General features: G+C 59.3%; 3 protein-coding genes and 1 long non-coding RNA gene across 13 annotated transcripts; 2 read left to right on the top strand and 2 right to left on the bottom strand.

Moving 5' to 3' along the window:
* Positions 1 to 1,051: 1,051 nt before the first annotated feature.
* LOC134474991 (uncharacterized) lies at positions 1,052 to 6,722 on the top strand. The gene is made up of 2 exons (XR_010045971.1): positions 1,052 to 1,213; positions 1,645 to 6,722. It is a non-coding gene; the product is annotated as an uncharacterized LOC134474991 (long non-coding RNA).
* On the bottom strand, positions 3,047 to 9,345 carry CUNH9orf50 (chromosome unknown C9orf50 homolog). Of its 6 annotated transcripts, none has more exons than XM_063244199.1 (7): positions 8,222 to 9,344; positions 7,974 to 8,079; positions 7,754 to 7,870; positions 5,471 to 5,625; positions 4,008 to 4,161; positions 3,744 to 3,846; positions 3,047 to 3,264 (listed from the first exon to the last, which is right to left on the bottom strand). In XM_063244199.1, exons 1-7 carry the CDS (start codon positions 8,700 to 8,702, stop codon positions 3,199 to 3,201), a joined length of 1,182 nt encoding a protein of 393 aa, XP_063100269.1. In that variant the 5' UTR covers positions 8,703 to 9,344; the 3' UTR covers positions 3,047 to 3,198. The 6 variants fall into 6 exon arrangements, with proteins under 6 accessions (XP_063100269.1, XP_063100267.1, XP_063100268.1 ...); XM_063244197.1 differs by having other exon boundaries at positions 3,744 to 3,918; positions 8,222 to 9,339; XM_063244198.1 differs by having other exon boundaries at positions 3,047 to 3,846; positions 8,222 to 9,345.
* Positions 9,346 to 10,428: 1,083 nt separating this feature from the next.
* Positions 10,429 to 17,943, top strand: Ntmt1 (N-terminal Xaa-Pro-Lys N-methyltransferase 1). Of its 3 annotated transcripts, XM_013153613.3 has the most exons (5): positions 10,440 to 10,586; positions 10,833 to 10,982; positions 15,379 to 15,570; positions 16,389 to 16,641; positions 17,323 to 17,943. In XM_013153613.3, the coding sequence occupies exons 3-5, from the start codon at positions 15,409 to 15,411 to the stop codon at positions 17,577 to 17,579; spliced, it is 672 nt and encodes a 223-aa protein (XP_013009067.1). In that variant the 5' UTR covers positions 10,440 to 10,586; positions 10,833 to 10,982; positions 15,379 to 15,408; the 3' UTR covers positions 17,580 to 17,943. The 3 variants fall into 3 exon arrangements, with proteins under 3 accessions (XP_003470641.1, XP_013009067.1, XP_005004020.1); XM_003470593.5 differs by lacking the exon at positions 10,833 to 10,982 and having other exon boundaries at positions 10,429 to 10,586; XM_005003963.4 differs by lacking the exons at positions 10,440 to 10,586; positions 10,833 to 10,982 and adding an exon at positions 14,782 to 14,875.
* Positions 17,944 to 18,082: 139 nt separating this feature from the next.
* Positions 18,083 to 22,800, bottom strand: Asb6 (ankyrin repeat and SOCS box containing 6). 3 transcript variants are annotated; one of them, XM_003470945.5, is made up of 6 exons: positions 22,352 to 22,625; positions 20,754 to 20,935; positions 20,011 to 20,117; positions 19,808 to 19,916; positions 19,415 to 19,501; positions 18,083 to 19,302 (listed from the first exon to the last, which is right to left on the bottom strand). In XM_003470945.5, the coding sequence occupies exons 1-6, from the start codon at positions 22,462 to 22,464 to the stop codon at positions 18,635 to 18,637; spliced, it is 1,266 nt and encodes a 421-aa protein (XP_003470993.1). In that variant the 5' UTR covers positions 22,465 to 22,625; the 3' UTR covers positions 18,083 to 18,634. The 3 variants fall into 3 exon arrangements, with proteins under 3 accessions (XP_003470993.1, XP_063100272.1, XP_005004017.1); XM_063244202.1 differs by having other exon boundaries at positions 22,534 to 22,556; XM_005003960.4 differs by lacking the exon at positions 19,808 to 19,916 and having other exon boundaries at positions 19,198 to 19,302; positions 22,352 to 22,800.
* Between the last annotated feature and the right edge of the window lie 4,367 nt (positions 22,801 to 27,167).

Here is a 27,167-nt window from a genome sequence, read left to right as displayed (position 1 = left end):
GGGACCCGAACCAGACAGCAGAGCAGGAGCCAGCGCGGGGTCCTGGGCCTGCGGGGTCACAGCCCGTGGGGAGGGGGCACGGTGGGAACCCGGATGCCTCCATCACAGGGTCCAGCACAGAGCCGGACAGGACAGCTGGCCGTCACCAAAGTGTTCTGAAGTCGGGCGTGGTGGTGCATGCCTGTGATCGCAGGACTCTGGGAGGCTGAGGCAGGAGGGTAATAAATTCCAGCCCAACCTGGGCAATTTAGCGACTTAGCAAGACCCCCGACTCAATATAAAAGGCGGCGGAAGTGGGTCCAGGGAGCAGGCCTCAAGATTTAGCTCAGCGTATAGGCCCTGGGTTCGATCCCCACTAGCATAAAACGAACACTAATGTGGAAGGAATGAGGAGGAGGGAGGGAAGGGGGGAGTGGGTGGAGCTCAGCTCTCAGCAGAGCCCACCCTCGAAGGCTTTGTGCTCTGCGCTGAGGAAAGCCGGATGCCTTCCTGGAGGCTGCCGGTGTCCCCATCACAGCTCCTCTTGTCCCACCTCCTCGGTGCCTGCCCTTTGGACTCTGAGGTCCGGGAGGACGGGTCCCGGGTTCCTCCTGCCCTCACTGGTTCCCACAGTGGGGACAGACATGGTGGGGGGGGTGTTGGAAGTCACAGTCCAGCACGATGCGTGGCCTCTAGTGCCGCAGTGAACTCCAGCAGTGAACTCCAGCCGTATCCCTCTTCCCCGGCGATGTTGCTACTAGGGGCCAAGAAGCTGGTGGGGCTGCCGGAGGAGGTGGCAGGCACGTCTCTCTGTTGCATCCTGGAAAGTGCCAACCTCCTGTCTCTTAGGTATCACGGGGCGGGGGGCAGCGACAGAAGTCAGGGAAGTAGGATGAGGGAAAGGGGACACATGTGCCCGTCTGTCTGGGGCAGGGGGTGCATCCTCCCTCCCGCCCCCGCCCCGTGCTCTGTGCCTCACTGCCGCGTGATCCTTGAAGCAGATTTGGCTTCAGGAGTAACCAAGGTCACCTCCCTGCCCTTCCATTTGTCCTCATTCGGCAGAAAGAGATCTTGCTTCTCTGGACTCTGCTAAGAGGTCACTAATGCCACTCAGGAAGGCCCCACCCTCATGACCCAATGGGCTCCTGAACACCCCACCCACTGCCACCACACTGGGGTCAACGAGTGAGGAGGGGACCCGGATGATCGGCGCTGTAGGAACTGCAGTTGAACGGTCAGTGAGTTGGGGTGGCTCTCCTACCCGGCCCTGGCTTCCCCATCTGCAGACTCCTCACGGTCCCTGTCAGTCCTTCTCCCTGCAGGGCGCCGCCTGCAGCACGGCGCCTCCCTCACTTCCGGCCAGGCCTCTCTGCCTGCCAGCCCCACTTCCGGTCAGGGTTGCCTACCCTGCAGCCTTCCTTTCTCCTGCCGCTCTGCCTGCCCCAAACAGTCCTGCTTTTCCGCGGATCTTCCCCGCATTCTCTCTGCTGTGGGGCAGGAAGGGTCCCCCCCAGCCCGTCCACCGCCCACCGGGTCACGCTGGGGGAAGGAGCCTCAAGGCACTGCCTTCGGTGGGGGGTGCTGAGTTTGATGCCAATTCCAACACTTCGTAACTGCTCCCTTCAGTAAGAGCTGACCCTCCCTGGCCTTGTCCCCCCTTCCCAGGGCTGACAGGCTGAGGACCCTACCGGACCAGAAGGCAGGAAGGGGGCTGGCCCTCTGGAGTGCCCCCTCTCTCCTCCCTCCACACCTCCTTCTCCAAGGAGTAGCTCCAGCTCTGCTCTTGCACGCAGTGAGGGTCACCTTGGTGGATGGACAGGGACTTCTAAAGGGCCATTGAGGACACACTTGTGGCTTCCAGGCGAGCAGGGGTCCCCGACCATGAGGATGGGTGGGGTGGCAGAGCTGGGGTGTGCGATTTGTGTTCCGAACCATGTTGCCCTTCACGGGCCTGGGGTGCTGTGCATGCATCGCTTCTTCTCTGCGTGGCAGGTTGGCGCGTCAGGGTCCCCGCGTGGCGCGCATTACCCATTCGTGGATCCTGTGGCTTGGCGTCCTCTGGTCACAGCCTTTGCAGCAAGCTGGGGACCTGCAGGCTTGGGGCGCGTGGGCTCCCGCAGGCTGGCCACTTTGAGTGACAAACACAAAGCTCCCCCAGACCTCTCAGGTGTGGCCGCGGCCCGTGCAGGTGCAAGAGCCCGGGCCAAAGGGACGCGGGGACTGGAAAGGAAAAGTTTCTGACCTGGAGCTGGAAGCAATGTTTCGGCGACGCCAAAGCCAGGCCAACACTGCCCCCTCGTGGGAGAAACGCGGTGCTGCAGCTGGTGGGCACGCGAGCGGGGGAAACTGAGGCACGAGGAGGGTGAAGGTCCCAGGAGTTGGGGTGGAAAGATCGGCCTCCTTGGGGATCCCCTCCCAGGCGATCCAAGAAATAGCCTGAGCTCGGGGGAGCGGGGTGTGAAAGTTCGGAGATGGGGGTGATGTCAGGGGTGGGATGGGAGTGGGGACCGATTCCTGCTCCTGCCCCGGTGCGCGCCCGCGGGGGCGGCTGCGGCACTGTTCCCAAACCTCCCCGAGCCGGCTTTGTCCAAATCGTTTTTCAGTCTACCCACTGCCTTTCTTCTGGAGCCAAGGCGCCTCTCCAAAAAAAGCCTTGGTCAGCCGCAGCCCAAGGTCACCACCAACCCCTGGCTGTCCAGTGCCAGCCACTAGGAGCGACCCAGGCTTCCAAGGAGCCAGGTGCCTGCTGTGATTTTGAATTCCCTCCCTGGCTGTGTCCTCGCTGGTCAGGAGGTGGTGACAAAGAGCTGGATCAGGGCCCAGGGATGGGCGCCAAGGACAGGGAGAAGGGGGCCCAAAATCTGTCCAGGGGTGGCAGAGTGGGGGCGTAGTTCACTGTTCCTGGACTCCCCATGTGGCAGGCGCCTCCTTCAGGTATGGGCAGATCTGGGTGCACAGATGCTGGGAGGTCCAGGCACAGACCCTGGCAAACCCAGCTGTAATTCTACCTTGTTCCTCCTCCAGCCCAAGAACCCCCAGAGACCCCCAAAACAGGCACCAGACAGGCTTGTACTGTATGTGAGAACTAGTGGCAGATCCCAGCCACCTGGGATGTACTTTTATTTGTAGGCTGAGGCAGGACGCTCCTTACTGCCCTGCTGGCACGCAGCCTCAGCTGGGGTGCCCGTGGGCACTCAGAGTTGCAGGAGGCAGGAAGAGCTAGTAGCCCCTAGGGTAGCCGCGCTTCAGGATGGACTGCAGCACGAGGTTGGGCAGAAAGGGTTCCTATGGAGAAGAGGAGGGTGGCTGGTCACCACCAGGGACCTCGGGAGACTCAGGGGCCTGCCAGGGCCTATGGCTTCTGCATTAAAGTCAAGTGGGTGGGTGGGTGCTGCTGCAGGCCTATTTTGTGGGAGTTTTGGCCCTGTTTTGTTTTGTTTTGGTTTTGTCTTTTGAGATAGGTGGGGCCTCCCTATGCAGCCAAGGTTGGCCTCAAACTCACTGTTATCCTCCTGTCTCAGCCTCTCAAGTGCTGGGATTATAAGTATGTACTACCACCTCTGGCTTGTGGGCCCATTTTACAGATGAGGAACAAAACAGCCAGGTCCCTGGCCTTAAGAAGGAAGCAGGCTTAGAGGGAGCCTACCCTCTAAGCTGTGGTGTCCCTAACTTTGAGGGACTGTGGCCTCCACAAGCCCCCATAGCTGCGCCCCTGCCAGGCCTCTGGGCAGGAATGCACGGGACCAGCTGGAGTCGGTGCTCACTGGCTTATGGCTCCAGGAGTAGGGTGACCTGTCCATTTGTTCCAGGAAGCTTCGGGTGTCCAAGAGGCCCTGAAGGTTCCTCCATGGCCTCGTCGTGGTGGCCCTGGGGGTGAAGGGCAGACTGCTGTTGAGGGATGAGCTCTTAAAGAGGTGGCCCTGCAGCTCCTGGGCAGCCCTGGGGGAGACCGGAATCTGTGAGCTTTGAGCACCCCAGAGTGCTAGGCCTGTGGATGGGGGTGGGGGATGCAAGGCAGGGGGCCTCACAGGCCTGGTTGGGCCCAGCAGGGAGAGCTGGCCGTGGTGTCCTCTCTGGCCCAGGAATACTCAGCTTTGGGCAAACCATCCTGCCACCTCCCGAAGCTCTGGAACCCTGGCCTGGACACCGACTCCGCTGGTGGGGTGGCAGGCCTGTTCTGGGCTGCAGGGGACAGAGCACCAGTAAGTTCTCTACTCCAGGGGAGCTGCTGGCACCCCCGCCCTCCTCTCCTCCTTCTCTCTCCAGCTGACACAGAACCCCGTCTCCATGGCAACCCCAGGCTTCCCCAGGCCTCTGCCTGCCTCCAGAGAAGCTTTGGGTATTCAAACTCTCCTGTGACTATTTCTGCCGTTGCTCCCCAAGCTCTTCCTCCAGCACCCCCATTCCTGCTTCAGCCCCAAACAGACCCCTGTCTGGCAGCAGAAGCCCAGTCACCCCCATAGAAATCCTGGAGAGGAGGCCAAGTCCTGAGGGAATGGCATCTCGGGGCTGGGAGGCCTTCTTGCCCCAAAGCTGCCACTCGGGCTGGTCAGGGACCCAAAGTGCCCCAGCAGGTGACTGGAGAGGGGAAGGCCGGGCCCCAGAGCCCTGGGTGGGGTCACAGCTGCTGGTGGCGTGATGCAGTGGAAGCATCACCCCTCTGCCACGGCGTGAAACTGTCTGTCTCAGCCTTGCTCTGTCCTTGTATTGGGGCAGGGGTCACGCCGGCTCCTCCCTGTTCCTGGCTTCTATGGCAGCTCCACAAGACCCTTGTGCCTCGGTTTCCCCATAAACAAACAGGGGTGGAGCAAAAAGCACAGTTTGATATCTAGTTCCTGAGAGTCTGGGGGCTGGGGGAGGTTCCCTTCCTGAATCAGCAGGCATCCTGGATCTATGTGGGGCTGCACGGAAGGGATTCCTGGAATTGTACCCAGGAGCTACTCAGTGAATCGCTGCTGGGAGCCAACTCGGGAGGCCTGGGGGCCCCTGGCCCAGGGAAGAGATGGGGGCTCAGCAGTGATTATTCCTGGCCAGGGTCTCTGCTTCTTTTTGCAACCCAGTTGGGGCAGCTTTTTCAAAACAGACACCCTCGAACCTATCCCCAGAGGGCTGAGCTCGGGACACCTGCCTGGGGGCCTAGGCCCGGGCTGTGTCCCTGCAGGACACCAGTGCCCACATCCCCTTCTCCACCTTTCTGGGCACATCCTCTGCTAGCCCCTGAGGTCAGCCTTCAAGGACAGAAGACAGTCAGCAGAAGGTGGACCGTGGCCAGGCCTGGCAGCCACTTCTGCTGGCTCTCAGAGTCCCCGCTTGGTCCTTGAAGCTCACCCTGACACCTTCCAGAAGGGCCAGGGCAGCTGCCTTCTCTGAGGGCCAGTGGGAAGCCCTCCACTCGGGGGGGCTGCAGCCATGGCTTCTGCCCTCTGCATCCCAGGCCACGACTCTCCAGAGTCCCGGGGCACCGTACCAGGTGCCTGTCCCCAGTGTCTACCTGTGCAGTGGCGCTCCAAGTAGCGGAGTGCGCTGTCCGTGAAGCTCTCATCTGCAAATCTCACCCGGTAAGGGCAGCTGCGCCTTCGGGGCCCCAGGCCTTCCCCGGAGGGGTTGGGGTTGGACCTGGCCTCGGGGCCCGGGGCTCCACAGAACCTGCAGAGAGGCCAGGCCAGGGGGTGTGAGCCGGAAAGCCCTACCCAACTCCAACTGGTGTAACCTGCACACCTGCGGGCAGAGGGCTAAGTATGTACTATGCTTCCTGCCACCAAACCCACACGGCTTCCACTTTACTGTGCCCTTTGTTTGTTTGGTTTGGTTTTTTGAGACAAGGATGATGTTATGCACCCCAGGAAGACCCAGAATTCATGGCAACCTTCCTGGCTTAGCCTCATTTCCTGAGTGCTGAGATTACAGCCACCACACTCAGCTATTCCCATTCTACAGACAAGGAAACTGAGGCAGAGAGACTGTGGCAACAAGACCAAAGTCTTGGTAAGGCTGGTAAGGGATGCAGCCAATCTGCAGGTGGTTCTCCAACGAGGGCGCAGAGATGGTAAAAATTCAAACCCAAGATTCAGGCAGCCCTAGGTTTTGATCTTAACTCTTGAGCCTCAGTTTCCTTATCTGTAACATGGAGAGAATCATGGTCCACCCCCACCCCCACCCCCGAGACAGGGTTACAAAGAGACGAAATGCAAAGGCAAATATCGCAAAGTGAGGCCTTCCAAAGACTGCCAGAGGGCCAGGTTCTGCCTGCCCAGGTGTGAGAGTGCAAGTGGCCGGCCCTGCTCTTCTGAGGCCCTGCCCTTCTGAGGCCCTGCCTTTCCAGTGATTGTAGCTTGCAAAAAGGAGGTGCTGCCTTGGCCTGGCTGGCTGGGAGCCTGTGGGTTGGGAATGTGTTTCATCTGTGTTATGGTTTCTGCCTAGATGTCCCCCAAGGCTCCACATGGTCATAGGTGGGGCTTCACAGAGGTGGCTGGATCCGGAGTGTGAAGCTGGAATTGATTCATAGTGTGATGCTGGGTCCACTGGGATCACGGGTGTGATTCCTACCTGCCCTAAATAGTCTGGGAGGATAAAAGGTGCGGAAAGACACTGTTAAGGCCCCTCACTGCCTCTGCCATTTTGCCAGCAATGAACTGTTTCTCTCTGCAATGCCCCTCTGCCATGTGCCACTCTGCCTTGCAGCCTGCCGACTGTGGACTGAAGCCTCTATGAACTGTGAGCCAAATAAACCTTTCCTCCCTTAACTTGTGGGGGCTGGGTATTTTGTCTTAGCAGTGAGAGAAAAGTAACTAAAGCAACCTGTGATCTATTACTGGCATCTGCCTGGAGAGTTCTCAGACTCAGAGAAGAGATGTGCTGTGATCCATTAGTATTGTCTGCCTCAGGCACAGCATGAGAAGGAATGGAATGTGTGCTATGTATTTGTGGCCCCTGGTTTTTAAACTCATGAGCAGTGCTTCGAACCCTTTACCTTTGCCTAAGCCTATTTAAGCTGGAGGCATTTCTGCTGGTTCTTTCTCACCTCCATCAGAGCCCTGGCATGTAGCGCCACATAAGCACAAATAGCTAACCTCTTCTGTCAAGTTCATCTCTTATTTCTCCCAGATTTGACATATACTAAAACCTAATGAAAGTGGGAAGAAGTGGAAAGGATGGAAGACTGAGTGGGTGGGTTGATGGATACATGGGCTGGTAGATGAATCAGTGACAGGGTCTGATAGAAGACTGTATCATGGGTAGATGGGTGGATGATGGATAGATGGATGGATGAGTTCATAGGTGGATGGTTGCAAGGATGCATGGATGGGTGGGTGGATGGATAACCAGATTGTTAGACAGATGGGAATGGGGGTTTGTGGACATCTTCATAACTGGATGAGGATGTGGATAAGGTCCTGGATTTGCAAGAGGTGTAGAGGATTAAGCACTGGATTTCTGGGTGTATGAGAAGGACGGTGGAAGTCTGAATAGACAGTAACTGCCTGGAGGGAAGGATGCAGGGGGGATGGGTGCATGATGGAGAAATTCATGAATAGGTTGTAGAAAACCTGGTTCATGAAAAAGAAGTATGGAAGGAAGAGGGTGAGAAGGATGATAAACATATGAATGGATTCATGGAGGAATTACGAATGTGTTGGTAGAAGACCTGATTATGGATGGATGGATGGATGGATTGATGGATGGATAAATGGATAAGCACATGGGTGAAAGACAGGGAAAGTTAAGCAAGTGAAGACACACCCTCTGCCCACTCCACGCCCCTGCCTTAACTCACAGGCTAGGCTTCCTGACTGTGGGGAGCTCTGAGTGGTCACCCCTCAGGGGTCCCAGGGTAGATTTCTGGTGGTGCAAAATCTTCTCAAGTCTCTCCTGGAAGTCTGACAATTGGTCCCTCGAAGACAAACAGGCCACATGTAGCATGAACAGTCAGCCCCCCCCCCCACCTGGAGGTATCCAAGCCATCCTGCACCACCAAGCAGGTCCCTGACACTCACCGCAGGTCGGGGAGGAACTGGCAGCTGGGACACTGCCGAGCAGAATCCCGCCAGGGCTCGGACACCGGACTTTGACGTGGAGTTGGAGTTGCCGAGGGCATTGGAGCTGGAGGAGGAGGGGTTAGCAGAGAGCTGGGGGCGGTCCTGACTCTAGTGCTTCTACTGGCCTGGTCTAGAGAGGGCTATGAGCTCCAGAGTGGGGACACCAGGACCCGGGGACACCCCCCCCCCCTGCTCATGGGCCTCACTCTCTGCCGGCAGCTCCTCTGCGCACTTGGCCCGCAGGTGGGACAGGAACTCGCGGAATTTGCAGGGGAGCAGCTCTCCCAGGAGCACGCCTACGGGGTCTGGGGTCTCCCTGTCCAGGCCCCTGTGGACAGCTTCCGGCTCCCCGGGCCAGGGGCGTCGCGGGGAGGAGGCCCAGGGCTCGGGTGGCGAGAACAGCGGCGGCAGCACGTGGCACTTCGCCCGTCGGGTCCCTGTGGACAGCACGGGCGGCGAGGGGCTCCTGACGCCCACCCCCAGCCCGACGTCCCTTTCCTGCCACCACGAGGAGCTGCCGCCCAGCACCCGCGAGATCCCCGGACCCCCCGCACCCCGGGCCGCCCAGAGCTCGGGCTGGCCCAGCTGGAACAGCTGCGGGGCTCGGCGTCGGAAGTCGCCTGTGGCGCGAGGACACCTGTCGGGCGCCACCATGTGGGCGCCGGGGCGCAGGGGGCGCAGGAACATGGCCGGGGCGGGGCCCTCAGCGCAGCGCAGCCTGCAGCCGGGGCGGGCGCGCGTGGGGCGCAGGCACCGAGCCTTCCCGGGCCATCGTGCCGAGTGTGGCGCCCAGAGCTCGGGGCAGTGCGCCGGCGGGCTCCGTGGACAGCGAGCGAGTGGCTTCTGGTGACAGCCTGCGCGGCACCTGTTTCCTCACCCGGAAAAGGGTGACCTCCGGGGGGCGCTGTGACGTTCACTTTAGCCAGTACGTGTCAGGGTCTTGCTCATGACATTGCCGGGCACGTGGCACATGCTCAACAAAGACGACCTGCCGTCACTCTTCCTGCTAAAAAACTCATAGTCGGGTATGGTGGTGCATGCCTGCAGTCCCAGCACTCTGGAGGCTGAGGCAGGAGGATTGCCACCAGTTCAAGGCCAGCCTGGACTACACAGTGAGTTTAAGGCCAGCCTGAGCCACATAGCCAAACCTTGTCTCAAAAAACCAAAAAAAAAAAAAAAAAAAAAAAAGTATATATTGCCAGGGGTGGTGGAGTACATCTGTCATTCCAGGATTTGGGAGCCTGAGGCAAGAGGATCCACTATGAGTTCCAAGACCAGCCTGGATTACACAGGTATAATTTACCTCGAAAAATAAATACATAAATAAATAATAAAGGCTGGGGATGTGGCTCAGTGTGGAAAAGCCGGCATTCAACCCCCAGTACCACAAAACAGGCGAATTTCTTTATTCATGTTTTGTTTGGTTTAGTTTGGTTTGGTACAGGGATCAAACTCACAACCTTGCGCTTACCCAGCAAACGCTTGAATCGCTGAGCTAAATCCCCAGGCCCCTGTTTTGTTTTTTGAGACAGCCTCTGGAACCCCTATGGGGTTCCAGGGTGCATCACCATACCGGGCTAACACGCAGGCAGTTATTTAGGGTTACATCCGGGCTCCACTCCTTACCAGGCTTCCAACCTGGAGCAAGGCTGAGAACTCCTCCTGTCCGCCCTCAGAGCGTGGGCAGCAGCGCGGCTCCTCCCAGGCCTGAGGGCCTCTGGGTCTCCCTCCCACCCAATTCAGCTAGAGGGGGCCAGGAGGCCTTGAGATGGCTTTCTTTTTCCAGTATTGGGGATGGAAGCTGGGTCTCAGCCAGGTCTCAGCCGCCCTAAGGCAAGGCCTCCATAGGCAACGACACCCCCAACCTGAACGCACAGTTTTAACAAACTCCTTTTAGGGAGGCAGTGGTCCAGTCTTCCCTGAAACCCAACCGTGGTGTGGGGCGGTGTCTCTGGCCCACTTCTGCCTCCTGAGTGCTGGGATGAGTGCTGGGATCATAGGTGTGAGTTAGTCTTTTATTTTTTTATTACTTTTTCTTTTTTTTGGTACCGGGGATTGAATTTATGACCTCGTGTTTACCAGGCAAGCGCTTGAGCCACTGAGCTAAATCCCCAAACCCCGTTAGTCTTTTTAACAGCTTCGGCTTCCTGAAAGCCCCCAGCAAGCGCTGGGCTGAAGGCTACAACCCGAGCAATTCTGACAAGCATGTGGCAGCAGAGGCCAAATCTGCAGCCTCAGACTGAACCCGTGTACATGCTGGAGGCGAGATCACACTTCGCGGCTTCTTTAAATCCTGAAATCGGGGCGGTCCTTGCACTCAAAAAAAGAAAATTCAGAGAGCCGCCCCGGCTCGAGCCCGCGGTTGGGGCTAAACAACGTGGGAGCGTGGCAATCCGGCAACGGGGCGGGGCTACTGTCGGTCACGCCTCTCGGGCCCGGAAGTGACGTTTACGGACGGAGGCAGCGCGTGCCAGGTGGTGTCACGTCTGGTCGCGGAGTAGCGGAGCTGTAGCCGCCTTCGCCCTCCCTCTCCTGCGTCCTTCTGTCCGGTCCCGGGAGGCCCCGCCCGGGGTGAGTAGCGCGAGAAGGACGGAGGGGAGCGGCCGCCTGGAGAAAAGAGAGCCCGACCCCAACTGCCTCAGCGCCCGGGCCTCGCTCCCTCCCGCGTCCTGGCTCCCCGGCGCGTGCGCGTCGCCGGCTCGGGCCCCACGTGTGTGTCTCTGGAGATTCGGCCGGACCTCGGCTGGGACAGAGGGAACCACGGGGAGGAGGAGGAGAGCCAGGCTGTCCAAGCACTGAGCCTCAGTTTCCCCTCAGAGACTCGGTGATGAAAGCGCCGCTGGAAGACCGGGTGCGAGGGATCTGAGACATGCCCGGCTCCGCCCGAGTGCTGCAGATGCTATCATTTAACCCCGGGCACAGGTGCAGCTTGAAAGGACAGTTTTCACCAAAGCCCTCTGGGTTGAGGTCAGTAGGTTCGCAGGGATGGAGTACTGAAAGGCCTAGACTTTGCCACCCACAGCAGTGCGAGTTGTGCTCTTTGGTTTCTCTGTGCTATAAAGAATTAAAACAGCCCGGGGCCAGGCCCTGGCAGTGGGCTAGGCTGGGAAGTGGACAATGGCAGAGCCCCCTGAGCCCCCGTGTAGTTTTAAGGCATAGTACTTGGGTTTTTCTGTCTGTATACTGAGGACTTTGGGTTGGGGATGCATATAGAAAGTTCCTATGGAGTCCAGAGGTCATATGGTCTTGAGGACGTTTATTTCTGTGTTGTTTGCAGGGGCACGGTCTCCCTAAGTAATTCAGGCTGGAGATCCTCCTGCCTCAGCCTCCCAAGTGCTACGATTACAAAAGTGTACTACCATGCCTTGTCCAGAACAAGGTCTTAATCTACAGTGATACTAGGTTTACATGGGGGAAGCTCACCCTCCGCCTGCCGATTTGAGGTGTTGGAGGCCAGGAGTTCCTGCATGCCACAGTGTATATAGAATTCAGGGTGTTTTTGTTATTTGCTGCTCCTAACTGGCAGGGCTGACAGGGACCTCATTTGAGGTCTCAGCTCACTAGAGAACAGTGCTTGGCGCTGCAAGAAGCACCTTGGTCTTCCCTGTAAATATCCACCTGCTCTCCACACTGTCTGTGCTCCCACTGGGAGTCAGCGAACAGGAGGGCGAGGCCAGGGCTTCTCCAGGCCTGCGCAGCTGGCGCATATAACTGACTCAGACGTGGCGCCTCTGACTCTGCTGGGCCTTGTTTTCTTTTTAAGTCTTACCAATTTTATTTTGCATTTGTTTTTCAGTCCTTCATTGTGTTTTGTTTGCAGTGCTGGGGTTTGTACCTGGGACCTCCAAATTGAGCTACATTCTCAGCCGTTTTTTAGTTTTTGAATCAAGCTCTTGCCAATTCAAAATGTTACCCAGTCTGGATTCAGACTTGGCAGTCTTCCTGCCTCAGCCTCCCGGAGTCCTGGGGTTACAGATGTGCACCACCACAGCCTATGTTGTTGTTGTTATGTTTGAGACAGGGTCTTTCTATGTAGCACAGGCTGGTCTTGAACTTGTGGCATTCCTCCTGCCTCAGCCTGTGGAGTGCTGAGATTATGTGTATGTCATCACTTCCCGCTTTGTTTGCATTTTTTGAGGCAGGGCGATACTGTATAGTTGGCTTTGCACTCTCAACCCTCCTGCCTCAGCCTCCTGAGTGCCATTACGCCTGCCCTTTTTTCTTTCCAGGTGCTGTCCACAAGATTCAGAGTAGCAGTTAACTTTCAGCACGGTATATCTCCCGTTGCTTTCAGACTTTCTTAAGAATGTGGCATAGGGAGATTGAGGTGACTGTGCACAAGTCTGTGGGTGACAGTACAGGCACAGCCAGATGGTAGCCCTGGGCTCGCTGGGCCCTGTGGCTTCTCATCGTGCTGAGGGGAGAGTCCTGTAGGTTACACCCCTTCACCTGCCCAGCCTTGCTGCCCTTTGACATCTAGGGACTGGAATGTCCCACCAGGCAGCCCTGAGCCCCCAGGGCCACATGTGGGCAGGACAGGGGTCCCGTTTCCTCGGGAGGCAGTGTTGGCACTCCTGCCTTGCCTTGCCATTTCCCGGCCACCAGGCCCCCCAGGTCATTCCTAGCATCTGGGCAAGTGGATTCTTGTGAATCAGGTTGTGCGGGGACCTTGACATTTATAGCGGTCAGGCACATGGGCCAGAGTAGCCCTCGGCTTTCTCCAAGTGTGGAGGCTGGACTTATGTCCTAGGGTTTCCTTAGAAGTAGAAAATGGTCATGGCTGCATGAAACCCCTTCCGTCCATCACCAGCAGCCAGTTAGCAAACACCCACCTTGAACTGGGCCCCAGGGGACTTGGAGATGCACAGGGTCCTTGACCCTGTCCCGGAGGTTGGTCTGTCTGCTCAAATTGTTCTGGTGTTTGCTCCTGAGTGAACTTTTTGTTGGATACTCAGGTGCCACGGAGAGTAGGGACAGGAGAGCAGTGCAGTCCTGCATCTCGGGGTGTTGGTGTTGCCATCACCCTCGCAGAGCTTCCAGTCCAGTGGGGAGGAACAGCTGAAGTTCCCTGGGCCACCGCTGGCAGCAAGTAGGGACAGGGCTGGTGGCGCACTGTCCTCTCTGGCGATCTCACCATGGCACAGATCGGGCAGCCCACTTGGCCTTGCACCATCAGACCTACCCAGTGACAGGGTGACACTGGGGCTGGCAGGCACTTCCTGCGCTCTCTCCACAGGGGTTGGCAGCTTCCACATCACGCTCCCCATGTCCCCCAGGGTGGGGCGAGGGGCACGATACCCCTTCTGCCCCCCAAGCTGTGGGTCCAGGACACCTGTGGGGAGCAGTGTGGTGGGCCCATGGACAGCGTGATCTGAGGTCCATGGCCTGTCCTGGGACCCCTGCTGCCCCCTCTGAGCTCTGGAGTCTGAGATGTGGCCGGGCTGGGGCTGTGGGTGGGCTGAAGAACCCTAGGTTTTATATGGCTTCCCTGTGGGTGCAGTGAAGGTCACAGGCCTTGCAGGCCAGCCTGGTGGGGCATGAGCCATGGGCAGCTGTCAGCACGCCACTGTGTAACCTTGTCCCTGAGGAATGTCAGGCCCAAAGCTGGAGTGGGCTGAGGGGAACACCTGCCTTGCACCCCACTGCCTGCCCGGGGGCAGGATCTTGGTCAAGGCTGGTGTACTGCTTCTGAAAAGGTTCTTCAGGAAGCGTTCAGGCTGCTTCTGGAAGGCTCCTCAGGAGGCGTTCAGGCACAGCCGTGTGTGCGTGGGGCTGGCAGGGAGGAGGGGGCTGGCTCTGAGCTGGGAGTCCTGAGTCCCTTTCCTTTCCTGACTTCTGAGGCCCTCACACTTATGGCCTTTTTTCTCTTCTCTTTTCTTCTTTCTCCTTTACTTGTTTTCCTTTCCTTTCTCCATTCTTTTTTTTTCTTCCCTAGGCTGGTAACCTGGAACCGAAGCCAGGGCCTTTGCACTAAGCTACATCCCCAGCCCTTCTTTGTCTTTTATCTTGAGATGGTCTCCCTAAATTGCCTGGGCAGGACTCACACTTGTGAGATTGTCTTGCCTCAGCCTCCCAGAGTGCTGGGATTACAGACATGCACCACCATGCCCAGCTAGGCCTTTTCTTTTACTTGTCCTTAAGCCACGTCCCAGAGCTGTGTGTGGATTCCCCATGGATCCAGGACTGGTGGCTTCCCGCCGGGGCTGTGCAGAGGTGGCTGCAGAGAAACCCCGCTTCCACTCCTGCCTGGGCTCCATCGCTTTCCTCCTGAGCCTCTGCTGAGACCCGAGGTGAACAGAGGAGGCACAGGAAGTGAGGAGATGGCAGGTGGCGGGAAGCTCCCAGAGTGGGCAGGGGGCCCGTGGCAGGGAGCGGCCCCAGGAAGCGCAGGCCGCCACGCATGGCTGCTGCCACCACTCTGCTCTTCAACTCAGGTGATAGGCTTCCCGCTGGTGATAACCTTGGTGTCCTCAGGGCCACCAGAACAGGCCACCTGCCTTCCCAGACTCCACATGCTCCCTGCCATTGTCCCCTCCGGCCACGCTGTGATGCTGCTATGCTCAGCACAGCCGCGCGCTGAGCGTTCCTCCCTTGCTAGGCTCTGCTCTAGTCACCTATCTGGGCCGTGGCACCTGCCACTTGGAAGGGCCCCTGTCCCTTAGTTTTTCTACTGTCTGGCTGCCATCCTGCACCGGAAGCGCTGCGGGGTCAGGGCTTGAACTCGGCCACACTCTGGCAGCCAGGTGGGGGTGAGCGGTCCTTTTTCCTCCAGGACCTCAAGGCTGGGCTGCTGAGGGCCACTGAACCTGGACCACTCTCCTGAGGATGCTGGACGGTGGCCCCATTGCCGCAGCCCAGAGGTAGCTCCATGGTCCCCTCTGTCACCAGCTGCCCTTGTGCCCCTTGGGCTGCACAGTGGCCAGCACAGTTGAGACCCTGGGCCAGGTCTGCACTACCGAGTGAGACTGTGACCTGGGCTTCCACCTGCCTGGCTGCCCCATGCTCTGTCCACTGCCCATCGCGGCAGAACACTGACCTCCTGCATGCTTTCCCATCCTCTCAGACCTCCTACATCAGGCCTTGTGCTGGGCCGGTTCTGGGCACAGCTCTGCAGCTTGTGTCCCTGTCCTCCATGTGGCCCAGGGCTCCTGTCAGGGGCTCGAGCCCCAGTTACACACAGATCCGTGCACACAGCCTGCCCTGCCCTCACATGATGGCGTTCCGCCAAGTGATGCAGCGTAGGGGACAGAGGCCCTGCTGGCCACAGGGCAGAACATGGGTTGAAGACCCCGGCCAGTCCCTGGGATTGGACAGGCGTGCAGCCCTCTTCCGCATGGCTGCTGACACCTCTGTCTCATGTCAGGAGAGCGCCCTGCCTGGGGCTGGTGGCAGTATGACAAGCCAGGTGATCGAGGACGAGCAGCAGTTCTACTCCCGGGCACAGAGCTACTGGAAGCGCGTCCCGCCCACAGTGGATGGCATGCTGGGCGGCTATGGCCACATCTCCAGCCTGGATCTCAGCAGCTCCCGGAAGTTCCTGCAGCGGTTCCTGCGGGTAGGTGGGGCCCTTGGGAGAGGGTTCTGCTCCAGGGGGCTGCGGGGCAGCGCATAGGTAGACCTGGGGATGGACCGGGCCAGGCTGGGGTGACACCCTGGCCCCTATGACTGCCCACTTCGGCCAGACTCAGCTGTCCAGCAGGGTCTGTGGTGTCAGTGCTAGTGACTGCAGGATATGGGCCTGCTCGTGAATCCCTGAAGAGTGCAGGTGGCCACATCGGCCCATTCTGCCCCCGAAGTCCGTCAGTCTTGCCCATGGTGTACACCTCCTGCCACTCCTCCCCTCTGTCCACACTGTGCCCTCGTTTCCCTGGGTTCGAGGAGGGAGAGATCATCAGTGCCTGTGTCTGAGTCGAAGCTGACCTTCATTCTGGAAATTCAAGGCCTGGCCAGGTGCAGTGGTGCACAGCTGTAACCCCAGCTGCTTGGGAGGCTGAAGCAGGAGGAGGATCACAAGTTTGAGTCCAGCCTGAGCAACTTCATGAGGCCCTGTCTATAGCTTCAATTTAAAAATGCCTAGGGGCTGGGGATTTAGCTCAGCGGCATAAGCACCTGCCTTGCAAGCAGGCGGTTGTTAGTTCGATCCCTGGTACCGATAAAAAAAGGAAAAGGCAAAAAAAAAAAAAAAAAAAAAAGAATAAAAATGCCTGGAGGATCTGAGTGATAATACATGAGGCTCCAGGTTCTACCCTAGTGGGGAGTGCAATGCCTAGAGGACTCACCCCCTCCCAGTCTCCTGGCTGGCTGGTGCTGGGTCCTTTCCCACCTATGTGCATGGCAGGGCCCCAGGAGTCACGTGTCCCCTCTGCTCTCCAGGAAGGCCCGAACAAGCCAGGAACCTCCTGCGCCCTGGACTGTGGGGCCGGCATAGGACGGATCACCAAGCGGCTGCTCCTGCCTCTCTTCGAGGTGGTGGACATGGTGGACGTCACGGAGGACTTTCTGGCCAAGGCCAAGACCTACTTGGGGGAAGAGGGCAAGAGGGTGAGGAACTACTTCTGCTGTGGCCTGCAGGACTTCAGCCCTGAGCCCGGCTCCTATGACGTCATCTGGATCCAGTGGGTGATAGGTGAGGGGCCCTGCCCTCCCGCCTTGGCCTCTGTTGGTTCTGAGACAGCTTGCCATGTACCCTTGTACTGTTCACAGTTGGCCTTGAACTGGTGCTAGTGCTCCTGCCTCAGCCTCCTGAGTGCCAGGATGCCAGCCATGTACCACCGTGCCTGGCTAGGGGCAGTTTTCTGCTAAGAAATTGTGAGCAATGACCTGCTGCATTCCGAGAAAGGAAGCCCAGCCTTCAGGGGTCTCGGGGTTGAAGACAGCCACCCAAGCTTTGCTGCCTCCTGTCATGCTCCCACCTGGCCTCACAGCTCACCTGGAGTGCTGTCCCTGACTGCCCACCCCCGCCACAGTTAGACCAGGCCCAGCAGGGAATGGGGTATGGGGCATGGGAAAGGAACCCCGCCCGCCAGGCTAAACCCCAGTGCATACTTTGTGCGGGTAACTTAGGGTCTTTTGTCCTGAGGGTTGAATGCAGGGCCTTCGCACTGAACCACACCCCAGCCCTTCATTTCTGAGCTAGGGTCTGGCTGAGTTGGCCAGGGTAGCCTCTTGGCACCTCCTGCCTCAGTCTCCCATAGTGCTGGGATGACTGGCGTGCCCACCACACCCTGATGCGGCCAAGTGAGCAGGTGACCTGTAAGGAAGCCCATCCCTTACACCACACCCCCATAACTGCCTCTGCCCTCCTCAGGCCACCTGACCGACCAGCACCTGGCTGAGTTCCTACGGCGCTGCAAGCGCGGCCTGCGCCCCAATGGTCTCATTGTCATCAAGGACAACATGGCCCAGGAGGGTGTGATCCTGGACGATGTGGACAGCAGCGTATGCCGCGACCTCCAGGTGGTGCACAGGATTGTGCGCAGCGCAGGCCTCAGCCTCCTGGCCGAAGAGCGGCAGGAGAACCTCCCGGATGAGATCTACCACGTGTACAGCCTGGCGCTGAGATGAGCCGCTGGGCCGGCAGCTTGCTTGGGTGTGGACAGCATTAAGTACACCTGTGCTGCCCATCTGCGCCAAACTTCTCTCCTTGCCAGGCAGCAGGCAGTGGGTCACTTCGAGAGGCCCACAGCCTGGCTGTGCAGACTGGTAGTGGGGAAGGTGTGGTCAGTGTTCAGGAAGCTCGAGCCATGCTGCACACCTGGGCTTCCCATCCAGGGAGCCAAGCACACCCTTCTGGTGACAGGACGCTGCTGTCCCTAAAGGGGTGGGCACAACAGCCTGAGGCTGGGGGAGATATGTATGGCTACTACTGCACTTGGGGGCTCCCCCTTGGTGGCACTTTCAGTCAGAAATAAAAGGTTGCATCCCTGTACTGTGGTGGCCCAAGCCAGTGCTCTGTGGGAATGAGTGCCAGGCCCCAGGGCAGCTGTCCCCGAATGTCATGTCTCCCAATCCCTACCAGCACGGGGTTGGGTGGGGGGGTACCCAGAAGGTGACACAAGGACCCCAAGTCCAAGATAATCGTTTAATCTGTGATATAAATATATCGCTTAGCAGCCTGGGCTCTTCCAGAGGCTTCTCCACAATTCCCCAGGACTGACCGACCAACCAACAGACCTCGTGGCCCGGAAGTGGCTTGAGGGTTTGGTGCTGGGCAGTTAACAGGCCTAGTGGTCAGCTGTGGGGAGCCTGGGAAAAGACTGTCCTGCCACTGCCCAGCAGAAGGCATCGTCCCCAGACTTGGAGGGCGGGGGAGGGGTCCCAGATACATCTGAGATGACCAGCCTGGGGTGGCCCTGGGTACCTTCTCCCTGCACACCAAAAGCATTTCCACAAGTGACAGTCTGGAGCAGAGGCGCAGGACCTGGCTTCCTTGCAGGCTCACTGTGTCCCACTGGGGACCTGGGACTCCAGCCACAGCTCAGGGTACTCGACTCCATGCCGCCTGCTTCTGTAAATGCCTAGATGCCCCCATGCCACGAGGGAGGGGGGGCTGGCTCCCCAGGAGACAGAGGCCCCTCCCCAGGCAGCACTGGTGGACACTGGTGCCTGGCTGGCTCCTGTCAGCTGTCGTCCTCGGCTGCAGCGCTGTGCTCGCTGAGGAGAAACCACTTGAGCCTGTCGGGCAGCGGCAGCGCCTTGACCTTCACGTCCACGGGCCACGGTTGTAAGTGCAGCCGGATGTGTACCCGGCACAGGTGCTTGAGGGATGGGGGGCGGAGTTCCAGCTGCCGCAGGGATCGGTGCAAGGCCTGGATCTTGTCAGCCAGGTTGCCCACCGGGTGGATGTCAAAGTTCGCGGGCAGCTGGAGCCGCCGGGAGTTGGTCACCATGAGGTCCAGCACGGTCTCAGCCTTGCGCAGCAGGTCTGCGTGGCTCTCATCCTCGGCGCAGCCTGGGTGTGAGCAGAGGCGCTCGAAGACGATGTGGAAGCCGGACCAGCAGGACGCACCATGCAGAGAGCAGTTGTAGGCGGCCCCTGACTCCAGCAGGAAGCGCAGGAGCTGGAAGTGCAGCTTGAAGCTCTTGAGGCAGATGTGCGTGAGGGACTCATGGGCCGGGCACTCGCTGGGGTCGGCCCCGTGCGCCAGCAGCAGCTGTGTGACTTGGAAGCAGAATCGGTTGATCATCTGGGCCTCCTCCTTGTCCCCGCCCACGGTCTCCCCGAGCAGGAAAATGATGCAGGTGAACACGGTGTCCCCATCTTTGGTGGTGGCCTTGACATCTGCTCCTGGAAGAGCCATTGGAAGAGCAGAAGATGAGAGGCCACCATCCACCTGGCCGGCAGGGCCGAGGGGTGGGGGCAGAGCCGCAGCCGGGGCGGGCGAAGGGGGCAGCCTCACCTCCCTCCAGCAGGAGCCGGATGTTGTCCGTATTGTGGACCTGCACTCCGTCGCTGCTGGCCAGCGCGTGCAGCAGAGCTGTCTTCCCTGCAGAGGGGACAGAGTGAAGGGAAAGGACTGTCCAGGGCTGGGGTAGGAGAGGCAGTCCTGTGCACCCCAAGTTGCTGCCTGACAGAGCCACTGCTCCTGGGAAGCTGGCACTTAACCATCTCCTCCCAGGATGACCCTGGGGACAATGACTGCACAGCCTCTCCTCTCCAAGGTGGCCACCCTGCCCTAGCTGTGTACCAGCCATGCCAGGCTGTTGGCAGGGGCTGGCGTCCTGCCCTCCACCTAGTGCTCCCACCTGGCTGCCCTGTCCCCATGCCAGCTGTCACCCACGGAACCACCCACCATGCTTGTCGGCCGCGTTGACGTCAGCTCCCAGCTCCAACAGGCGCTGCAGGCATGGCAGGCGCTCAGGCTCTTCACTGGCCAGGTCCAGAGGGCTGCTCTCGTGGATCTGAGCCCAGAAGCACCAGCCGGGTTGGCCCAGGGGCTGCAGGGCTGCTTGGAACCCCCAGGCCCTGCCCCCCGCAGGCAATGCCCACTCCTACCCGGTCCCTCCGGTTGATGTCAGCCCCATGGTGCACCAGCAGCTCCACCATGTCAGGCTGGTTTCGCAGGACAGCGATGTGCAGGGCTGTGTAGTAGGTGACGGGGTCTACACGAGGTGGTGCTGTGGTCAGCCTGGGCCCAGCCCCAAGGGCTGCACTGAGCCCGCTGGACCTCAGCTTCCTCTCCTGTCTAACAGGGCCATGAACCACTGGGTAAAGCCCACAGTGTGCTGGCTCTCAGGGCCAGGAGCCCAGTGAGGACCTCAGGACCTCCCACCCCCATTCCTAGGAACCAGAGCCCCCAGCCTCTGCACCCTCTCCATGGGGAGAGGACCTGTGTCTCCTCCATGGGGAGAGCCAGCAGAGCCCAGTGGCTCCCAGGGCAGCCCTGCCTGCTGACTCTCTGTCCTCCACCCCAGCTACAACCTCAGGAGGCCAAGGGGGCAACCTGTCATCTTCCCCAGCACCGTCAGCTGGAAGGAAGCCTGCACGCTCCTGCCTCCCCCAAAGGTCTGAGCAGAGTCACCAGAGGGCTCGAGGAACTGGCAGCAGAACAAGGCCTTCCTTCAGTGCAGGCGCGGTGCCAGCAGCCACAGCTCCACTCAGAGAGGTGGGTCACTGTGTCCCCTGCTACACCCAGCACAGGGCCAAGGCAGAGCAGGCTGGCTAGGGGAGAAGCTTCAGGGGCACCAGGAGGTGAGTCCAGCCAGCACCCCAGGGGATGAGGAGGCTGCCCTGCTGACCTTCAAAGTTGAGGTTGGCCCCACTGCGCAGGAGGACGGCAGCCGCCCGTGTGAGCCCCAGCTCAGCCATCTTGAGCAGCGCGCTGCTGACGCCCTCCTGGTAGAATGGGGAGTGGGCCTTCTTCTCCAGCAGCTCTCCGAGGATTCGGAGCCGGCTCTCCTCGCTAGCCACATAGCTGGGCCTGGGGGCGAGAGGGGACTGGCTGAGGGAAGGCGGGAGGCTCTGGGTGGGGTGGTCTTTAGTGCCCTGCAGCAATCACCCTGAAAAGGGCACAGCCTTCCCAAAGAGAATGTGTGACGGCAGAGCTGAACTGACTATCCCTGTCATTCCTGCCCTCCATCCAGCCACCCAATGGGACTGCACTCAGGGCCTCACACGACAAGCAAGTGTCCTAACACTGAGCTGCTTGCCCAGACTTTTTAAACATCGTCCTCTGGAGACAAGATCTCCCTAAGTTGCCCAGGCAGCCTTCGAACCTTCAATTCTCCTGCCTCAGCCTCCGGGGTAGATCACACTACACGCAGGTGCCATCATCTGGCTGACATACACCTCAACCTGCACCAGGCCTCTCCCTTGGGCTTGCTACCAAAGGCGCGGATCTGTTCAGTTGTCTTCGGAGCTCCCCAGAGAACTGGCCTCACACCGGGACCGAGGGGAACCCTGGCGTCCCCGCCCACGGCCAGACTGATGCAGTTTCTCAGGAGGCGCACAGGTCGCTGACCCTCCCGGAGTTGCAGGGTGGCAGGCCCGCCCCGCAGCAGCACCTCCTCCAGCTAAAGCCTTCACACTCCTGCGCTGACCTCCGCCCCCTCCCGGTCAGCACTGACCACTGTGACGGCTGTGCTCCTTCCCCAGTAGTACCAAGCCAGGGCCAGCTCTGAAGCTTGCATGCAGCTCCCACAACGTCCCCAACTCCTTCCCGGCGGTCACCTCCCTCGCTGGGTGAGACGCCCTCATTCGCCCTCCGCTAACCTCACCCATCTGCACTCCTCTGGCTGGCTGCTACAAGTTTCCCCCTTGGCGCAGGGGCAGGAATCAAGCTCCTCGCTCTGCTTCCGTCCCAGCGCTACACAGGCATCTGGACAGAGTTCCTGAGGGGCGCCTGCAGTCCCCCCAAATGCCAAGCGCCCCAGCATCGTCAGCTCCGGAAATACCTTACACTGCACTTTGCAAACTCAGAATGGGCAGAGCTGGCGTGCTGGTGAAGAAGACCTCTGTTGCCACCAAGTCCCCGTGAGACTGCTAATCGCCCCCAGGCTGGAACTCTGGGGACACCCCGCCCCCACGGTTCTCTGCTCCCTGCCACCGCGCCCAGCAGACGGTGTAATTACCCCTGTGCGCACCGCGAATGCCCGGCGCCGCGGACGCTGCACCGGGATGACGCTCCACGCCTTCCCCACACAGCGCGGAGGGTTGGGCTGTCTGCACAAAATGCAAATTCAGCCTCGAAACACTCATCGTCGTCCAGCTCCGGCTTGACAAGAGCCGCGCTCGCGGCCTCCACCCCGCTCCCCTGCACAGGGCGAGGCCCGACGTCGCCCTAGCCTCCGTCCTGCTGCCCCACGGCACAGGCCTGGGTCACTGCCGCGCCGCTCACCCGTCCAGGGGCTCTTGCCGCTCGGGGTCCTGGATTCCCAAGGCGCCCAGGATGGCATCCACCAGCGGCTGGTACTCGAAGATGATCCTCCGGAAGCCGTGCAGGAACGGCATCGCGGCGGCCCGGGTGCGCTGCTGCAGCCACGCCTTCCGCCCTGACCGAGACGCCAGCAGAGCACTTACCGGCTCCACTGGTCCCAGCCCCGCGCCCGTCGGGGTCCACCGCCCAGGCAGCCACAGCGCGCCGGAAGTGATCTTCGAGCGTACTTCCGGTCCGCGCAGACCCGCGAGCGTGCGTGGGCCCACAGCGCCCCCTAAAGGCTCGGAGGACCGCGGCGCTGAGTGCCTGGGGCAGACCGGCCAGGTGTACCCCCAGGTGGCTCACCCGAGCGTGGACGCAGGCACGATTGCAGCCAATCCCAGCCCCAGATGGGCCCGCCTTCCTGCTCCGACCCTGCGGTCCTTCCCTGCCCTGCGATCCCACGCGACGCCGCTAGGCGCTGTCCGAGCTCCGCCCACGGGGAGGGTGGCAGGGAGCTCTGCCCCGCAAACTTCCTTTTGGGAGATGACCATCGCGCCCATCTGATGTCCTGGGTCTGGAGCCCCGAGAGCGTCAGGGAGCGGAGTCCAGCAGCGAGGGCCCCGAGTGGGACTCGGACATTTTCCCTCGGACCGCCGCTTGACCTCGGGGGATCCCCAGGCCCACAACCTAGGCCTGGCTTCGGACTTAGCCCGATCTGGCTCATTGCACAATAAATAACGGGCAGACCCGAACCTCTGCTGCGAACAAAACCGACTTACAAGGAAAGGCCATCTAGGCGCGCTCAGGGCCCACCGTGGTCCCACAGCCAGAGTCCCACAGCCAGGGCGCTGGCAGGGACTGCATAATCGCCCCCTTTGTTACAGTGCAAAGTTGTGAGACCCAGTGACAAGCTGTCACAGTGCACCTGCAGTCAAAACCCCTGAGGCTGCAGGATGCAGTCCGGGGAGGTACCCAATGAAGTCCCTTCCGGCTGTGCCAGCTTGGGCTTCCCATGGCAACTTCTGGCCACGCCTGTGCAAAGCCACGGTGGACATTCCCTAAGAAAATAGCACAGCTCCCGCTTGCTGTCAGCTGCCAGAGACCCTGAGCCTGGGGCACCATCGCCCCTCTCTCCCTCCTCCCTCTGCATTTGTGTGTCTGGGCCTCTGTCCAAATCACATCTTCCTTTCCAGTGACCCCAGTCACTGGACCTGGAGCCCACAAGACTCAGCATGGCCTGGTCCTAACTTGAATGTATTTGCAAGAATTCTCTTCCAAATAAGGCCACTTAACCTTGCATGGTGCAATGTACCTCTGGTCCCTCCAGAGACTGAGGCAGGAGGAGCACTATGAGTTCAAGACCAGGCTACATGGTGAGATGCTGTCTCAAAACCAAACAAAAAACCAAATAAGGGCACTTTCTAGGTACTCAGGCTAGGACTTGAACTTGTTTTTGGAACACAGGACACTATCAAGGCCATTGTATTAGCCAGGTGAGATGATGCATGCCTATAATCCTGGCACTTGGGAGGCTGAGGCAGGAGGATCCCTGGAATTTGAGGCCAACCTGGACTACATAAGTGGGTTCAAGGCCAGGCTGGACTACATAATAAGACCCTGTTTCAAAAAAAAAAAAAAACTAACTAAACAAGGCCATTATAATGGCCACACTGAGCCTGGCCTTCTGGTCTGATGGTGTGTGTAGTTAAGAGCTTCCAATGTCACTTGTGGGCTCTGCCAGCTGAGGGCCAGGGAGGAACCATGACACAGGTGACCGTGTTCATGGAGCCCACAGAGCCAGGCCCTGAAATTGGGACACTTAGGTCCCAGGCCAGCAAAGCTTATTAAGGAAGTGATAGCACATCCCATTTCAGGAGCAAGGAGACTGGCTCAGAGCGGTTTGGGCGCTCACACAACGCTGCACAGCAAAGGGACCTCAGCCTCCCCTTGCAGCCCTTGGCCTACTGGGCCTCTGGGGTCCTCACAGGTCTTCTGGACACGGGATAGGGGAGCTGACTTCTGCCCTCCCACAGAGCTTGGGCACCACCGTGAGGCACAGATTCGATTTGGGGCAGAGGGGCACAGCCTTTGTGCACAAGAAGCTGTCAAAAAATAAATAAAGCCGGGGGCTGGGGATTTAGCTCAGTGGCATAAGCGCCTGCCTTGCAAGCAGGCAGTCGTGAGTTCCATCCCTGGTACCGATAAAAACAAAAAAGACCAAATAAATAAATAAAGCTGGGCGTGGTGGCTCACACCTGTAATCCCAGCACTTGGGAGGCTGAGGCAGGAGGAACAGTGTGAGTTTGAGACCAGTCTGGGCTACAAAGTGAGCTCAAGGCCAACCAGAACTGCACAGCGAGACCCTGTCTTAAAAAAGACAAAAATTAAATAAATAAGTAAATAAAGAGACAATAGGTCAGCTGCTCTGCACCAGTGACAGCAGCTAGCAGCAGGACTTGCTGCCTGTGAGACCCTTGTTGCTCAACAGAGCAAACTGCAGAATAGTGGGCACGGTATGATGGCATCTGGGGGAAGTGTGTGCATCCTGTGTGTACACATGGTATGTGTGTGCATTGTGTGTGTGCATGTGAGTGTGTGTCAATGGTCAGGTTCCATTCTTGAAAGTCCCTTGAGGAGCTCTTGACAAGTTGCTGCCCCTGGAACTCAGGGGCTTTAATCTTCCCATTTCCATGTCTTCTGCCTTTTCTGCAGCGAGTGTTTTTAGGGCTTCAGAAAGAAGGGTCCCCCAAAGACTCATGTGATGAGGGCTTGACCCCCACCAAAGGCTGCATGTTCCAAAGCGGAGCCCAGAGTCCATCAGGAACCCACACATTTGTGAGCTCAGGGCTGAAGGCGGGGCTGAGGGTGTGGTGCAGTTGGCTGAAGCAGCTGGGGAGGCGGCTTGGAAGGGCTCCTCCGGACCCCACTTCTTCCTCTCTGGCTCCTCCTGCTGGCTCCTTCTTGGCCTCCAGCGGGCCCTGCTGCCCCGCTGTCCCCCCTGACACCCTGAGCCCCTCCTCCTCACAGCTGCGTGTCAGGTGAAGGGTGATCTCTGCAAGCGCGTCTTTCCTGAGACTTGAAACCCTGCATCTGCCCCACTGCTCCTCCACCCCTGAGCTGCAGGGGATCAATATGAGGAGAGTCCAGGCCTGCCCTGCCTTCCCCCTCCAACCTCTGACCATGTCCCCAGCAGGTGACTCTGCAGAGGCTTCTGGCACCTCCCTGAGCTGTCTGCTCGGGGTTCCTTGAGTTAGATAGGAGTTCAGCATCCATCAGTCTTGATTCTTCATGACACAGAGGCATTAGTCGTAACAGGACCCCCAAGTCATAGCTAAGAATGCCTTAGAGAGGGGCTCACAGGGGAGTCCCTGCACTGTGGACACCCCAATCTGGCCCTGTCCTCCCTCGCTCTCTGCCTCCCTGTCACCATCTCCCTGTCATCACTGTCTGTGTGTGTCACACACAGACACTCACACACTCACACCCAGGCCGCCGGGCAGCCCCAGGGCGCCCCTTACCCTCTTGGTACCCACATCCCCTCCCGCAGGAGGATGAGGTACAGCCAGGGAGGCCCCCTAGCCGGCTGGGGAGGCACCACCGTCACTGCTGCTACTGAGCAGGCTGCAGTGGGATCGCAAGCTCAAGCCCAACCTGGCCAACTTAGTGAGATTTTGTCACAAAAAAAACATTTTTTAATTATTGTTTTAAAGGATGACAGATACAGCCCAGTGGCAAAGTCCTGGGTTCAACCCCCAGAACTGAAAAAAAGGGGGGCCCTCAAGCCCTCCCATTTGTTTTCTCCTTTACCTTTTCTCTTTTCTTTCTGTCTTTTGGCTGGCAGCCTTCTCACGGGGACATTTGGGAAGCCTGGACTGTTTCCGTCTTCCCCTGGCAGCAGCCTCCGTCCAGAGTCACCCTGGGCAGGTCCGGGAGCACCAGCCACCTTTCAGGTGCCATCACAGGGCCACCACCGCCTGCCATCCTCCTGCTGCACTGCTGTGACCCCAACCCCCCTCCCCACCCTCTTCCCCTACACCCTGACCCTTCAGGAGCAAGGGTCACCAGCTGGAAGCCCCAGCTACTTGGCCCTGTTTGGCCACAAGCTGGAGGGACAGGGTGCCAACCCTCTCAAAAGGAAAGCTGAAGGGCTGGGGATTTAGCTCAGCGGCATAAGCGCCTCCCTTGCAAGCGCACAGTTGTGAGTTCGATCCCTCATACCAAACAAAAAAAAAGGGAAACTGAGGCACTAGGCACTGCAGCAGGAGTTGGGCGGCAGGCCATTGACCAGGCCCGGAAGGACTTTCCTGTCCGATCTTAGTTTGCCCTGCTCAGAGGTGCCAGCAGGGCTCAGGGACCCTGGTGCCTGGAGGTGACAATCCCCGGGACTCTGTGCCCAGGGGTTTCCTGCCTCTGCCTCCCTATTCCCCACAGCCCATAACCTTAAACCTGGCTCCCCTCCCAGCCACCTGGCGCTGGGCTCTGAGAGCCTCTTGGGATGAGTCAGGGACCCCTCATCCTGTGCCACCTCCAGCCCTGCGTCCTCACCGAAGGCTTCCCCTGGACTTCTGGGGCCCCTCAGCCCAAGACAGGAGTAGTCTTGGGCCTCCCTCAGCCCAAGAAGTGGTTCGGGAGTCTAGCAGATGAGGGTGTGGCCTTTGAGCTCACCGGGAGTGGGGAGCAGCCCAGCAAACTGGGGAGGCCTTTGTGTCCAATGCTGGCCACCCTGCCTCGGCCTCTGGCCCAGCCCTGTCCCCTAAGCCACAGTTGTCCTTGGTGGGGCTGCACCAGGAAGATC

The sequence above is a fragment of the Cavia porcellus genome, unplaced genomic scaffold, assembly GCF_034190915.1.
Source record: "Cavia porcellus strain 051 isolate PalLab524CR breed Dunkin Hartley unplaced genomic scaffold, mCavPor4.1 scaffold_49, whole genome shotgun sequence".
In the NCBI taxonomy this organism is placed as follows: domain Eukaryota; kingdom Metazoa; phylum Chordata; class Mammalia; order Rodentia; family Caviidae; genus Cavia; species Cavia porcellus.
Note: the sequence above shows the minus strand (reverse complement) of the source record. Positions and strands in the feature narration are given on the sequence as shown.